Source organism: Aulonocara stuartgranti, assembly GCF_965226115.1.
Source record: "Aulonocara stuartgranti genome assembly, chromosome: 7".
Classification (NCBI taxonomy): domain Eukaryota; kingdom Metazoa; phylum Chordata; class Actinopteri; order Cichliformes; family Cichlidae; genus Aulonocara; species Aulonocara stuartgranti.
In genome coordinates, this window is record NC_138945.1 from 68,320,794 (window position 1) to 68,336,083 (window position 15,290).

The 15,290-nt window shown below is 44.1% G+C and overlaps 4 protein-coding genes across 4 annotated transcripts; 1 reads left to right on the top strand and 3 right to left on the bottom strand.

The window, feature by feature from the left end:
* Positions 1-299: 299 nt before the first annotated feature.
* steep1 (STING1 ER exit protein 1) lies at positions 300-1,442 on the bottom strand. The gene has a single exon (XM_082540334.1). The coding sequence runs from the start codon at positions 1,129-1,131 to the stop codon at positions 454-456; it is 678 nt and encodes a 225-aa protein (XP_082396460.1). The 5' UTR covers positions 1,132-1,442; the 3' UTR covers positions 300-453.
* Positions 1,443-2,095: 653 nt separating this feature from the next.
* Positions 2,096-2,862, bottom strand: mt2 (metallothionein 2). Its single transcript, XM_082541839.1, has 3 exons — positions 2,729-2,862; positions 2,568-2,633; positions 2,096-2,329 (listed from the first exon to the last, which is right to left on the bottom strand). Exons 1-3 carry the CDS (start codon positions 2,751-2,753, stop codon positions 2,238-2,240), a joined length of 183 nt encoding a protein of 60 aa, XP_082397965.1. The 5' UTR covers positions 2,754-2,862; the 3' UTR covers positions 2,096-2,237.
* A 3,883-nt stretch (positions 2,863-6,745) lies between these two features.
* Positions 6,746-11,773, top strand: LOC309710661 (lathosterol oxidase-like). The gene is made up of 5 exons (XM_082540333.1): positions 6,746-8,361; positions 8,452-8,584; positions 10,026-10,126; positions 10,482-10,610; positions 11,064-11,773. Exons 1-5 carry the CDS (start codon positions 8,101-8,103, stop codon positions 11,331-11,333), a joined length of 894 nt encoding a protein of 297 aa, XP_082396459.1. The 5' UTR covers positions 6,746-8,100; the 3' UTR covers positions 11,334-11,773.
* Positions 11,774-11,856: 83 nt separating this feature from the next.
* Positions 11,857-13,296, bottom strand: anapc13 (anaphase promoting complex subunit 13). The gene is made up of 2 exons (XM_082540335.1): positions 13,068-13,296; positions 11,857-12,156 (listed from the first exon to the last, which is right to left on the bottom strand). The coding sequence occupies exons 1-2, from the start codon at positions 13,164-13,166 to the stop codon at positions 12,031-12,033; spliced, it is 225 nt and encodes a 74-aa protein (XP_082396461.1). The 5' UTR covers positions 13,167-13,296; the 3' UTR covers positions 11,857-12,030.
* Positions 13,297-15,290: the final 1,994 nt, after the last annotated feature.

A 15,290-nucleotide genomic window follows, 5' to 3' on the forward strand; every position in this document is an offset into this window, starting at 1 on the left:
GTTTCACTGGCTCAAATAAAAATGAGCGAAAGAAAATAATACAATAAAAAAACTAACGATGTTTGTTCTGATGTGTTTGTAGCTTTAAAATTACATTTTTTAATTAAATATTTGGTTTGAATTATACACAACTCAAAACTGATGGTGACAACTTTACCTACAGGCTTCCGTTCATTGAGCTGTTGCTAATAAAGTTTTCCCCCTCGTGTGGGCTGACTCTTTCAAACAGCCGAAGCCTTCTGTGAGGTTTAAAGCACTCTGCTGGTGATAACGACAACAACAAAACACTTTTTAAAAAATACCAACAACAAAAAATGTTTATTTTGTCTTTTCCTGTATGTACAAAACATTATGACAAACTAATTTAAAGGCCAGATCACATTCTTATGATACGACTGCTACACTCATCAGTCCTGTACACCGAGTCCCAGGCAGAGTCTCCTCAGACTCCAACTATTTGAACTGATTATCAATGAGAGTGCCCTTCATCTTGGCCTTCTTGGCCTCCAGCTCAGCCAGCTCCTGCAGCCTCCTCTTGCTCATGCCCTTCCTCTCCAGCTGCTTCTCGATCACTTTGGCATTCTGGGCATAGGAGTCCGCCACCTCCCTGGCCTCGATCTCCTCCTCCTCCTCGTCGATGGTGGAGACGGTGACGGAGCTGAACTTGCCCATGTCTTTGGTCCGCTTGGTCATCATCACTCGGACTTTCTTGGGAGCCTCGGGCTGCTTCTGGCTGTAGACGCTGGTGTTGCCGAAGCCCTGCCCGAACTTGACCACGGCCCCGTCCACGATGAAGGTGGCCGGGTTGTTCTTCTCCTGGTGCTGGTAGAAGAGCAGCAGGCCGCATTTGCCGCACTTCTTGCGGTACTGCCTCTCGATACCCTCGGCTCTCTTGATGTACGTGTTTTCGTCCTCCTCCACGTTGCAGAACTTGTGAGCGTGTTTGGCGGCGTCGATCACCCGGGCTTTGTCCCGGGGTCTCATGGGCAGCTTCTCCAGCTGGCAGTCCAGGACCAGAACCATCTGGCCGCACAGGCAGTAGTAGACGTGGAGGGGCTTCTCTCCGTCGTCGTACTCCTCCCGGTCTCTGGTGTCCGAGCACACGACGCTCCTGGAAACCACCTTCGGCATGTTCACACGCGTGGGTGTATTTTACTACCAGGACGGGATCAGAAACACCGCTACAGCCAAACTTGCCCAGAAAATAGAAACAACGCAATAGTTCCTGTGTGCACCGACGATATTGTTCCCGCGAGAAACCCAAGTGCCGAATATTTGTTCCGCCTTCACAGATCGTTCCGCGAAACTCAAAATAAATAGATTTTATTACAACCCCAAACCAAGAAATACAACTTTATTACAGATTAAACGTATGTATGTAACACTACCTCACAACAATAGTGCTCTTTGCAAGCACCTCCAGGGCAGGTGTCCTGCAGGTTTCAGATCTCACCCTGGGTCAACACACCTGAATCAAATGTTCAGTTCATTACCAGGCCTCACGTTGAGGGGGTCATTTAAGTCAGCTGTGTTGGATCAAGGACATCTAAAACCTGCAGGACACCGGTCCACCCTTGGGCTACAGTAACAGAGCAGAGGAGGATCCTCTTTGAGCCAGCACGTAACAGGCCATGATTGGAGGTGAGGGGAAAGACAAAGGATCAAGAGCCTGCAAAAAGGATATTACGTATTTGCCCCCACCCCATTCAACTAGGCAAACGGGCTAATAAGTTTAAATTCCATTTCTGGTTAAACGGGGCAGACATTTTCAGTCTGCTGGCTCACAGCCACGTGTAACAGTTCTGGACTAATTTTATAGCAGCTTTTGTTCAGTTCAAGTTACAACTTCAGTTTTGCAAATGCTAATACGCCAGCTAATGCATTTGGACTTCCAACTTTAGATTTGAGAACAGTTTCTTTGCATCCCTGCAAGAGCCTTTTAAGTGGGCCACACAGTTTAGTAGCAATCATGAGTCAATTTAATTTTAGTCCTTATTCCAAGATGAAGATTCCAGCATTACACAAAGTACCACAGAGCGTGACCAGAGTGAAATGATGCACTGACATCAGCTGAATTAATACACCAGACAGGTCATAGCGTCAATAAACATGTTTATTTCAGACACCCAAAGACAAGTACAAAATCATCCGTCACCATTTCGTGGACGTGTAAATTTATGATTAGTGGCAAATAAATGACTCCATAATTTCAGCAGAGAGCTGATGCTGCAGACTCCTCACTGGCAGCAGCTGGTGTCGCACGTCTTCCCTTTGCACACGCAGCCAGAGGCGCATTTGCTGCAGCCGGATGGGCAGCAGTCGCAGCAGCCTGCAGTGACAGACATCATTACTGACAGAACACAAAGAAAACTACAGATCTCACTAAAGCAATTCGAGCCGCTGCGCATTTTGTTTTTTTTAATGGCATCAAATGCGGAATTTTGAAGAAATGGCGCATGACTATAAGACACAATCTTCACACTATGCATGTTGGGAAGATAAACAGGAGCGTAACATTAACAGGTCGACAGATTACTGTTTGCTGTGCTGTGAGGTGTTAGACTTACTCTTCTTACAGCTCTTGCATGAGCACTTTGTGCACGTGCAGGATCCTCCGCAGTTGCAGGTTCCAGCTGCACATAAAAAAAGGTCAGTTGAGTTTCATGTGGTCCGCTGGTAACAAGCAGCGCATTAAATAGCCTTGTTAAACAGCGGCAGGAATACTCACTCTTGGCGCACTCGCAGGGGTCCATTTCTCAGTTGATGGCTCGTTCAGAGTGATGCTGGCGTTGCTCTCGTGTCTTCGGGACTTGAGTGAATGTTGTGAATGACGGTGTAGGAGTGGCTGTTTTATAGCGTCCTGGGAACAACAGAGCCGAGTGCAAAACACGCCTGTCAAGCTACACGCAATCACGTGGTTAATGATTACGAAGAGGTTTGTGCACACGGCATGGTCCAACCTTTCAGCAGCGGGAACAGAGAGATCCTCATAGCCAGATCTATGGCCTGCTGCCTGAACATTATATAAGAATGTCAACTCCTGGAGAAATTCAAGCATGCAATTAATTCATGTATTTAAACAGAGGAGAACATCTTCAGGCTACACGGAGATGTGAACACACGGTCACAAACGCTCACCAACACTGATTCATGTAGAATGGGCTACATGAAGTGCGGGTCTCCAATCAGAACGTCTTAGTTTTATATGGATGGAAGTGACTCTCATATTAACCATTTGGAGCTAATATGAGAGGATGTTGGGTGGATGGGCGCACGAATGATCACCAACACTATTATTTTAAAAATTACAAAAAAACTTTTCAGCATCTGCGAAGATTCTTCACAGAAAACATTTCCGTTCAGTATTTTCATAACAAACTTAACCTCATACTTGATTAATTGAAACTAATACACTCTATGCCGGTATTATTTTGACAGTGCGATCATTTCATGGGAGTAAACATCCACATTAAATATCCTAAATCCAAATCTAACCGCTCATTAAAAAAAATAATAACACATGTAATATATCGTGTGACTCCTCAGTTTTGCTCATTTTTTTTATAATAAAAATAATATAGTCATCATGTTGTTGAACAACTGCAGCGGAGAACACGGGGTGTTTCTGGCGCTGTGCACACGGTGCAAACCAGCTGGCGTCTGTCTGCTGTCCGTGTCGAGCTGCACCCGGCCGCTCGTGAGCAAACCGAAGCAAACAGGCTATTGTAATATGCTGCGTTCACGTACCGTGTGCTATCGGAAATACCGGATTCAGCAGCGAGCCGTGTGCATATGGCACGTGAGACGTCGCGTCTCCCCACAGAGGACAGAGAAAATTGTTGTGCATTGTTGTTACACAATATATATATATTTTTAATAATAGCAGTCTTACAAGAAATTAAACACCAAAATCGCACAACGCATAAAATATCCGTGGGGAAACATCGGTGCGCAACAATAAAGAATCAAACAGAATAGGCGAGCTTTAAAAGAAGTGCTTTGTCGGTATGTGTGAGTACAATAGAACAGAACAAAATTAATCTCGGCTTCCGTAATCCTGGATGCTTCGCACTTGGTTGCTTAGTTTTTTATGTCTATTTGTCTATAAAGACGATCTGTATTTACAATTCTTAGGTTTTCCATGACGGGAGCGTGAAGGCAGCATCATTCACTGCACTCGACACAGTCACTGGAGTGTTTGTCCATTAACATGTGGTTTCTAGAAAGAGTGTGTCAGCCGATGTAAACCGCAGGGAGCGACGAGCGAAACGAGCTTTAGAGATGAGTGCTACTCTTCTTAGCGAAGCAGCTGAAAATGGCAATTATGAGGGGAAAAATCGGTCATAATATAATAATACTGCAATTAGATTCAGTCCATCCATTTCCTATCGTTCATCCAGGGTTGGGGAGGGGGCAGAGTACTCCGGTCTGCTAACACAGACCTACAAATCAAGAAGAAGAAGACACTTTAAATAACTCAATTACCTGAGCTGACTGTCCAAAAACATTGGTGAAAACAGAGAGGGGAACTACTGTGCTTTCCCCCGTTTCTTTTTGTTTTCTTGGACTCTAGTGGAGTCCCAGCTATGTTCACACAACCTTCTGTGCCTGCACAACTTTTCATTTAGAGTCATCAGACCAAAATGTCTCTGGGGACAGAGGACACTTTATAGGACTTGGAACAAATTGAATGCTTCTGTCTGGGATGCAGTGTTACATGTTGGTGCAGTGATTAGCAGCAAAGTCCAAACACAGGTTTGTTGGTTTAACTGGTGATTCTAAACTGGTCACTGTGTGATTGTGAGGATGAATGACGTTGTTGGGTCTGTGTTTCCACAAGCCCGGCTAGTTTAGAGACTTATTCATCATGAAGAAAACAAGACATAACAGAACATCTTCAAGCGGTTTTTCACTCGCTAACGAGGGACGCTTTGGTCAAGAACCAGCTCTTGGAGCCCACGCTCCTGTCTCCAGCCCAAAATCCTTCCAAGAGCAGCTTCCCTCACAGCTATTTATTGACAAACTGTTACAATACACATCACAGCACAAGCACCTCCCTCTGTAAAACCCCCTTCTAAGACAAGGCACTATATGTGTGTATGTGTAAGCACGTATATGCATGTGCAAGAATGTGTGTGTGTGTGTGTGTGTGTGTGTGTGTGTGTGTGTGTGTGTGTGTGACCTCCTGCTGACCAAAAGGGTCATAAAAGCAGGAAGCTTACAACAGAAGCTTCTTCTACAATAAAACCTCCCCCAGCACAGAGTGGCTGGAGAGGTGGTCAGGATCAAAGGAATGTCTTGAACTCAGACTTACAAATTTAAGAAGCCCAATGACAACATTCAACAATTAGACTTAACAGACGTCCTTCTCTCTCCCAGGACCCCAAGACTACGCCATGCTGGGTCATACATGTTTTGTTAACCCTTAAATGAAACACTGCCACTGAAAAACACGTTTGCATTATTTACGGTTTAAAAATGTCAGTGCAGCAGTGCAGTGTTTCAGCCACTGTCTGAAACAAGCTGTTATAACTCCGCCTCTGTTTGGCCTACGTCCTTTTGATTGGCTGCTTCTTACAAGCAGAAGTTTTGAACAGCTGCTTTTAGGGATTTTTGTTCTCCTAGCCACAGCTGTGTGACTGAGATCACACCATCAATATAGTCATGTCATCAAAATAAGGCCATCCCCTCACTGAAACATGATGTGGTAAATGGCCTGTATTTGTATAGCGCTTTTCTAGTCCTTAAGGACCCCAAAGCGCTTCACACTACATCCAGTCATCCACCCATTCACACACACATTCACACACTGGTGATGGCAGCTACATTGCAGCCACAGCCACCCTGGGGCGCACTGACAGAGGCGAGGCTGCCGGACACTGGTGCCACCGGGCCCTCTGACCACCAACAGTAGACAAACACGGGGTTAGTATCTTGCCCAAGGATATTTGGCATGTAGTCAGGAGGCAGCCTGGGATCCACTGACCTTCTGATTAGTGGCTGACCTGCTCTGCCACCCCCGCCACATGATATAGAGCCAGGAGCAGAACATTTTCATTATTTGAAATTTTAGCCATGTTTTATGAAAAGCCAGCATTTTAACAGCAAACGTGACACAAAGTAAAACAAGAGAGAAGAAAAAAGCTCCACCTTACATGTAAATAACCTGTCATACATCCTTTATGAATACACTGCTTGGATAAATATGCAGTAGTTCCTGTTTTTGTACATGATTCATTTTGGACCCTGGATGTGAGAACTGTCCATTACTCCCTGAAGGTGCTGTTTCAGTCCGGGAGCGCTAGAGGGAGACAGTTACACGTGTATCTACTGGTGGACAAGAATGCATAATATGAAACAACTCAGCTGCAAGTGCAAGTAACTGGTGTTAAAATATTTAAAGGCAGATACCAACAACCCAAATTCAAATGGCACAGGTGGCCTTACGTGCTCTATTTGAACTAGAATGCCTGACTTAATGTGATGGACACACGTTAACGAGCAGTTATAGGAGAGGAAAGTGTGGAAGTGGCATAACAACATCCCCTGTCCTGGTCAGAGCCTCTTTGCAAGTGTTGCTCTGCTCATTCTGAGAAGTGATTACGCTGTCTTAAATTTCATACTCAGTGACTGTCTGCATGTTCTGTCCACCAAGATGTGTGTTTATGTCAAAGGTCAGTAATGCCGACAGACAGACTATACTTTACACTGATGGGATATTCTAACAAAGTGTTAGGCATGCTCCCAGCAAGACTCGCTTCTCTTAACTCTGTGTGTGTGTGTGTGTGTGTGTGTGTGTGTGTGTGTGTGTGTGTGTGTGTGTGTGTGTGTGTGTGTGTGTGTGTGTGTGTGTGTGTGTGTACAGGGCAGACAGCTGAGCTGCTATATTTGATCCTTCCAAGCCCAGCATGGGACAGGATACATCCACTACACACACGCAAAAATGACATGCTGACCATTGCAAGGGATTTTATTTTGCATTAAAACTGAGATAATACAGCTGAGTTGCTACAATGCACATTTCACAACTGTGTAGAATATATATATAATATTTAATTCAATGAGCACAGATATTGTGAGAAAATGGTGTCAGCTGAGGAGCGCTCCTGCCGCTGAGCTCTGAGTTATTTGCTGAGCATGCTGGGATCTTGTTCCACCTGGACAGGCATGTCTGTGTCTTCTTGGATCCACTGAGCACACGGTGTCAACTACCTCGCAAAAAAAAGAAAAAAGAAAGAAAACCGGAGCTTCTCTTGCAGTTTGTGGAGACGGCGGCCTATTGCACGGTAAACCCATGTTAGCAGCGGAGCAGTTTTCCGTATGGGCCACGTTTTCTCTGTTCCAGATGATCTGCTGTTGGACAGACTGTGAGAGGAGGAGTGAGCACTCATCAACTTTCTAGGAAGGTTCTTTCTAATCTGGTGACAGAGCCCATCCTCAAGCAGGTCAGTGCAGCACAAATGATGAATTCAGCAATAAACGCTTCACTAATAATAATTTTTAAATAGTAATGAGATAAAACCTGGAAAGTTGAGGTGGATTTTCTTAAACTGACCGCTGAGATGAAGCTGCAGTAGGTGCACTAAACAACGGTTTGTTTTCAGTCACTGAGTGAAGAGGGTGAGTAGGTGTGAGAAATGCTCATGATTCATGTTGAACCAAACAGATCCAGAACAGCTTTTCGATTACTATAGAAACAAGCTTGAGAGCACTTCTGTAGTCATGCAGGGACGCGGGGAGCAGGTACGTAACGAAAAAGTTCAAATAAAAGATTTAAAAGTGAACAGCTGAGTGTTTTATGCATCGGCCTCGCAGGGGCAGTGTTGGATTTTGTACCAGCACAAACTTATATTTCACTGTCTTATTATTGTTGCTCCTTTTGCAGTATTTCATGCACTTAAATGTGAAATGTGTACATGTGCTCTCTGACAGAGCAGCAATGATACAGATTATCCAGTTTCAAAGCTCTGGCTGAAGCAGCCCTGAGTGTGTGCTGTGCACACCACAGAGCTTAGGCTATTCAATTCTCGCTAAAACATAATAACGTTTCCACTCCACCTAATTTTAGCAAAGCGGGCTGTGATTGGTTTGCTTTCTCTCATGTATGCTAAGAGCACTACGGGACATCATTTACTGTCTTCACAGGCTGCCATGGATCATGTGCTGGACATAGCTGACTGTTACTTCTTCACTCCTTACATTTACCCGGTCTCATGGCCTGAGAGCTGGGCTGTGCGCCAGATTATCAGCCTGTGGGTGGTAACCAACGTGGGAGCTCTGCTGGTTTACCTGGTTTTTGGTGCTCTTAATTTCTACTATGTGTTTGACCATGTGCTCATGAAGCATCCGCAGTTTATTGAGGTAGGCCAGTGGATGGATAGCCAGCTTTGGTACCATTTCCAAACCAAGGTTGTCCTAAACCCCAACTTTGTGCATTTGCTTCACTAACAGCATCAAGTAAGAAAGGAGATCCAGCTGGGAACAGTCTCCATCTTCTGGATGAGTTTTCCCACCGTGGTGCTTTTCTTCTGGGAAGTCAGAGGACACAGCAAACTTCATGACAGCGTCAGTGAAAACTCCCTGGGTGAGAAAACGGTTATTTACATATTATAGCACACGATTCATGTTCGCTCCAGTTAATGTAAAACTAAAAATGAGATTCTCCAAGTGAGCCTACTGTATTTAATGAATGTACTGTTAAAATGCTTATATATGGCTAAAGGCTCAAATCAGAATACTTTATTGATCCCTGGGGGAAATTATTTTTCATTACAGTGCTCCATTATAAACAAACAGTAAAAAAGACAGACAATACACAAGAATAGCACAATATATGCAGGCATATATATCAGGGCTCTAGACTAACCTCTTGCCATGGGCACACCGGTACGCCTAACTTTAAAAATTTAGGCGCATCGGCACAAAAGTTAGGCGCACTCAAATTTTTCAACCGCATCGCTTAACACCGCAGTTTTACATGTGCACTTTCTTTGGGGGGGGAGTCCATACAGACAATATTCATTTCTAAATTATTAACTAACAAACTTGTGCTTAAAGTGCTTTGTCAATATTGTAGAAAATGTTAAACTTAATCATCATCTCGGCTCCTCTGACGACCTGTTTGCTGCTGTCTGCTGCTGACAGGCAGTGTTAGAGGGGACACTCGGGCATTTATTGCAGCATATAATGTGTTTTCTGGACACACTGCTGCTTTTTCAGCATTCAAAGATTGATGACACCGTGTCAGAGCTGGCTATGAATTTCAGACGGATCAGGCCTTAACTTAACAAAAAAGTTATCAATAGTTCTTTTCATCTTTTCTTATTACAGCTACATCCACTCTGTCGGGCCCAGGCTGCTCACTAGGGCTGGGTATCATCACTGATTTCTATAATCCATTCGATTCTGGTTCTCAAAGTCCTGATTCGATTCAACTTAGCCTCAGACAGTCAGAAATATTATAATTCTGATCATTTATCAGCACTGATACACATGAGACTTCATCAGAATTGTGAACATCACAGCAGACGCCTTTGGGTGAAAGTAACTGAGAATAAAAACACAGAAAAACATGAGGGAGATTTTCCTGGTCTGGCTTTTTATAGCAGATAACCTGAAAAATATTCTGCAATTTTGCATAATTTTAAGAAGTTTAAATTTCTTCAGTATTGAACAGCAGAAATTAGGCTTTCTTGTCCGAGGTCATTTAAGTGAAAAAAGAAGAAGACAGCGCTGTAAACAACGGTATAGTGAGTAGATATCCCTCATATGGTCATCTCAGCTGCACAGCTGTGTTTAGCACAATCGGGTGCTTCTGTGAGGCAGCCAATCAAAAGACAGCTGCCTTAAAGTGAAGGGATGAGATTTAAAGTGCTTTTTTCAGGGAGAGGCGAGTGGCTGCACTAAGGACAAGTATGAAGTGAATGAGCGTGTCCACTTTAAGGCTGCGTGCGATTAACTCACTGAAACTAACCAACCCACAAAGAGTCTGCAAAAATGAAAACTCATGTATGTCTCTGCTCCAGGCTGGTCACGACTGTTCGTAAGCATCACTGGTTTCTTGTTCTTTACTGACATGTGTATATACTGGATTCACCGCGCCATGCACCATCAGAACATTTACAAGGTGAGCTTCAGCATCTGTACTGCCAACCTACACTTGCCCCAGGCAGTCAGTTACCTTTGTCAGTGGGTGGCTTCCTATAATAAAAGGGTCCACCTGTACCAATGAACCCATGAAACAATGATTTCATGACCTTTCGGGCTTCTCAGCACTTTTATGCTCACAGTTGTTTTTACCAAACAGGTTACAGGCTCGGTTTAGCACACAGTAAAACACCGAGCAGCCGAAGGAAACATGTAGAATATTCTTTTACTCTTATAGTTATTTTAACTCCACAGCTTTGACTTCGTTTGTCTTGTGTATCTTCTCATTAAAAGAAAATCTCAGACTTGACACCATTTGTGTTTCTCCCCCTCAGCACTTACATAAGCAGCACCATACCTTCAAGATACCAACACCGTTTGCCAGCCATGCCTTCCACCCACTCGATGGCTTCCTGCAGAGCTTACCGTACCACATCTACCCTTTCATCTTCCCTCTCCACAAGGTGCATATCATCTGCTGTTGCTAGGAAATACTGACATGCCCGATCTGAGGTCAAAGGAGGACCACGCTGTAAACCAGGGGTTGGCAACTCCAGGTCTCGAGGATCCTGCAGGTTTTAGACGTGTCCTTGATCCATAACAGCTGATTTAAATGGCTAAATGACCTCCTCAACATGTCTTGAAGTTCTCCAGAGGCCTGGTATTAAAACTAATCATGTGATTCGGGTGTGTTGACCCAGGGTGAGATCTACAACCTGCAGGACACCGGCCCCCGAGGCCTGGTGTTTGACAACCCTGCTGTAAATCAGGGCTGCATTAAGTTATTGCTATTAAACTGCAGTAAAACGTCTAAGTGACTGGACAAAGTGTATGTTGATACACTGAAACTGAGAAAGTGCACCGTTGTCTTCAAACTGTGAAATGCTTCAGCTGACATGAGTTATTTTAAACTGCAGGTGGTTTACCTCTCCCTCTTTGTCTTCGTCAACATCTGGACCATTTCCATCCACGATGGAGACTACCGCCTTCCAGGCCCGCTGATATTTCTGATTAACGGCGCTGCTCACCATGTTGATCATCACCTGTACTTCAACTACAATTACGGACAATACTTCACACTCTGGGATCGCCTGGGAGGCTCGTACCGACACCCATCGGCGCTGCTGGGGAAGGGACCCCGTGACCAGATTCGCAAGCTGACGACAGAAGCAGCACAGACACAGTGATGATGGACGCTCAGAGCAGAGAGCCATTTCTGGACATTAACAGGCTATTATGCTGCCAATGGTCTAAAGCAGAAGAAAGAGACAGCCGGTACGAAATATGCAGATGCCCTAGCTAGATACTACCCAGGCAGAAGATGAAAATAATAAAGCATAGCAAAATAACACACTGTATGTTAGCAACAGTGTCATAGGGTTAAGTAGTACTACTGGTGTGAATGTAACGAGCACAGATTTGGTGTTACACACACAACTGTAGCAGAAAACTGAAAGTTGAATCGATGTGTTTTAAGCATGTTTAAGCATAAGAGCAAACCTTTTCCCCCAATAATTTGGCTGCTTTTATAGTACAGCGACATCCAGTGGCCAGACTACCTGCAAGATAACTCTGGTATTACTGCATGGGTAAAGGTGAGATGATTTTGTTACAAACTCAGGAGACTAGATCTGTTCAAAGCCAGGGCTCCTCGTTATAACGCTGCAGAAATAAGAGCCGTGGTTTAATAAATGCACACACAAACAGGAGGACTATGTGCTCACATTTATCACAGTTTCATAAAGTATAAACAATGTTTATGTTTTACAATAAGAGTGATGGATGGTTCACCACCAAGTAAAAGGCCAATGCGCAGAGAAGATACGGCACATTTGTGTGTCAAAACCGCATTTTATTTGTACAGTTCGATTCTGTGTTAGTCTTTCAGCTTCCGGTGCTCGGTGTGTTCTCATGTAGGCTCTGCAGGGCGAGGTCTGTCCACTTCATCTCTTGCTCTTTCACAGACTCTGTCGATCCCCCGTTGTCCTGCTCAGCCTCAGGCAACTCACTCTGCAACAAACCAGCATCAGAAACTGGTGATCTGCTGGGATTTTCCCACAAAACCGTAACTTGTGTTTAAGGTAACATACAAATGGGTGAAAATGTGTTGTTGACGTTAGAGATCAGAGGAGAATGTGCAGACAGTTTCAAGCTGATAGGAAGGTGAAGGCAATCCAAGCACGCAGAGCTTTGAACGCACAACACACCATGAAGCAGATGGACTACGGCGGCAGAAGACCACACAGGGTGCTGCTCCGGTCAACTAAAGCCGCAATTCACACAGGCTCATGAAACTTTGAGAACAGAAGACTGGAAAAATGTTGTTGTTTCTTGTACACGATGTGTTCACGGCACATGTAGTGCAAGTAGGAGATCTGGATCGTGGACGGCCAAATCAACAGCAACTGCGTGATGCTATCATGTCAACATGGTTCAACATCTCAGAAATGTCTCCAGCATCTTGTTGAATCTTCGCTATGACAAATCAGAGAGGTTCTGAAGGCTTTAACCCTGGCAAGGTGTATCTAATGAGTGTATATAGTAGAAAGCAGGTAAGCATGCGCATGTCATCTTCTGTAAACCGAGAACAGGACAGAGAAGTATACCAAAGCAAAATCCCCCCCAAAACCACGTGTATATTTAAGCTTATGTTCATATCCTCTCATTCTTTTCTATTTTATACTCGAACTCTGTAATATGCAACTTCTGTCGGTGCTCTGCTACTGGAAACTGAACTTCCCGGAGGAACCCACCCGAGGGATTAATAAAGCGCTAATCTAAGTCACTGGCATTAAGTAAAAAGCTGGATATTATGGAGTGTCCTCTCATAAACTGCACTGCTCGGGAGCATCCTGCAAAAACATTTCTGCTTCCTGTAATCGTTGGTCCTTGTTGACGTCAACCTTAGCATTAACATTTACCAAAGGAATGGTGACGTCTTCGTACGGCAGCCTGTCTTCCCTCCAGGCATCATCGGTGAGATCCAGGACTCTCCCATCCCGTTGGATTTCACTGTCCATCCTCCCGCCGAGACACAGCCGGCTGCCAACTAGCCTCAACAGCAGGGGAGCAACAGGACCCCAGATTTACGTCCGAGAACAACGCCGTTGCTGTTTGAGAAGAGCAGTCGCAGTAATTCTACGTACCCCGTTGTCACGTGCTGATGACGCAGTGAATGGCGCCTTTACGTGCAGTGGAAAAATACGAATCTGACGAGTTGTACTAGCAGGAGATCCAATACAATTTCTCGAAACCACAGATTGTATATATGCAGTACATTATATGCAGTATATATGTATGTTTATGTACAGCCATTGGTCCAAATATGTGAACTTACACAAGAGCAACATTTAGACTGCTACGTGGCATTTATGCTCCACAGTATACAGCCTTGTATGCCACCTGAAGGCAAGTTTAGCCCATCAGGAGTTATTTTAGAGTATTATCTAAATGACCTGATTCACTGATCATTGGGACCCAAAAACTGTATGCAGAAAATGGTCAGTCACCATTCAAGTCCTTGCTTTGTCACAGCCCTCCCACATATTTAAAGTGACGATTAGTTGAGTTTCATGTCTCTGTCTTCTACCACATGCATGCATGCATGTGTGTCTATGGTTATTTAGTGCCCCATGGGTTGTGGTATGTTCTATATTTTGGTGAGCAACACATACCGTCACTCTTTCTCCAATGATCATTTTGCACTTAAGATCATGCAATATCAAACAGTGACCACACACTGTGGTTTCTTTTGGTTTCTTGTTATTGTTGTTTTTTATGTCTTCCTTTATTTGACCGCCAGACTGCCTGATTTTTATCTCTGACAGCAAAGCAAAAAAACCTGCTTTTCACATCTAATCTGTATTTTTCTTCTTCTCAGTCTTCTAATCAGGCCTCTTTATGTTGTGATATAACTTGGTTTACTCTGATTAGTGTTTGCTTGTGAGACTGTCCAGAGCATGTCTGAGAGGAGGCAGTTAGCAGCATTACATCTGACATATGAGACTCTTGTATGAGTTCAGGGAGATGTTTGAAGAGAGGAATAAGGTGGTGCTGTGTTTAAGGTACCTGATGGAAAATAGTGCTCATACTTGAATGTTAATTATTAGTATAGCGAGCTGGGGGATACTATTAAATATTTTAAGGTAGATTTGAACCAAAGTTCGGAAATATAGGCAAGTTATTACGTTTTTTTGGGTTTGTTTTTGTTTTTGCCAGGGCCAATATCTGTCAGTAGCTGTAATTATTTCTTTAAACTATGTCCAGCTGCTGATGACAGAGAGTCTTTTTTTTTCCAGTACAAAAGAGTCGGAGCCCCATCCTCTCGCGCTTTCTTTGAAAGTCTCGTGAGATTATGTGAGGTCAAGCGTCTGGGTCGTCATTGCTATGGTAACCACATGTTTCTCTGTCTTCAACCCGTGACCAGTCGGTGTATTTTGTTGAGTTCACGAATCTAAGGTAATTATATGAATCACATCGTAGTTTGGAAACAAAAACGCTTCAGTCAAGCAATAAAAAACCCAGTGGCGCGAAATTTAGCGCTAGATAGTGAAGTTAAAAGAAATGAATAGACATGAATCACAAAGATCGCTGGACCGCTCTATGCTCGAAAATAATTTAACTGTAATCACTGAAATATATATATATAATCTTAAATCCGTGTAAAACTATTACCCGCTATATGCAACTCTCCATTGACCATTAGTGAGTCCATATACACCTGGTCAGAGGGCCCGGTGGCGCCAGTGTCCGGCAGCCTCGCCTCTGTCAGTGCGCCCCAGGGTGGCTGTGGCTACAATGTAGCTGCCATCACCAGTGTGTGAATGTGTGTGTGAATGGGTGGATGACTGGATATGTAAAGCGCTTCGGGGTCCTCAGGGACTAGAAAAGCGCTATATAAATACAGGCCATTTAATGTAAATGTGTAAATAATCTCCTAAATCGTTTCCCCCTCCTTTTTTAATAGAAGATCAACAATGCCTGTTTCTCCAGAGCAGCAGGCAGAAGATGCCAAAACATCAACCAGTCCCGGAAACCCAGTTTTTACCTGCGTGATTACTCCACAAGCAAAAGATCTGATGTCTGCAGGGGGAACAAAGCTCGAAAGCATCATGTATAAGACCACATCCGCCGACTACGGTCGC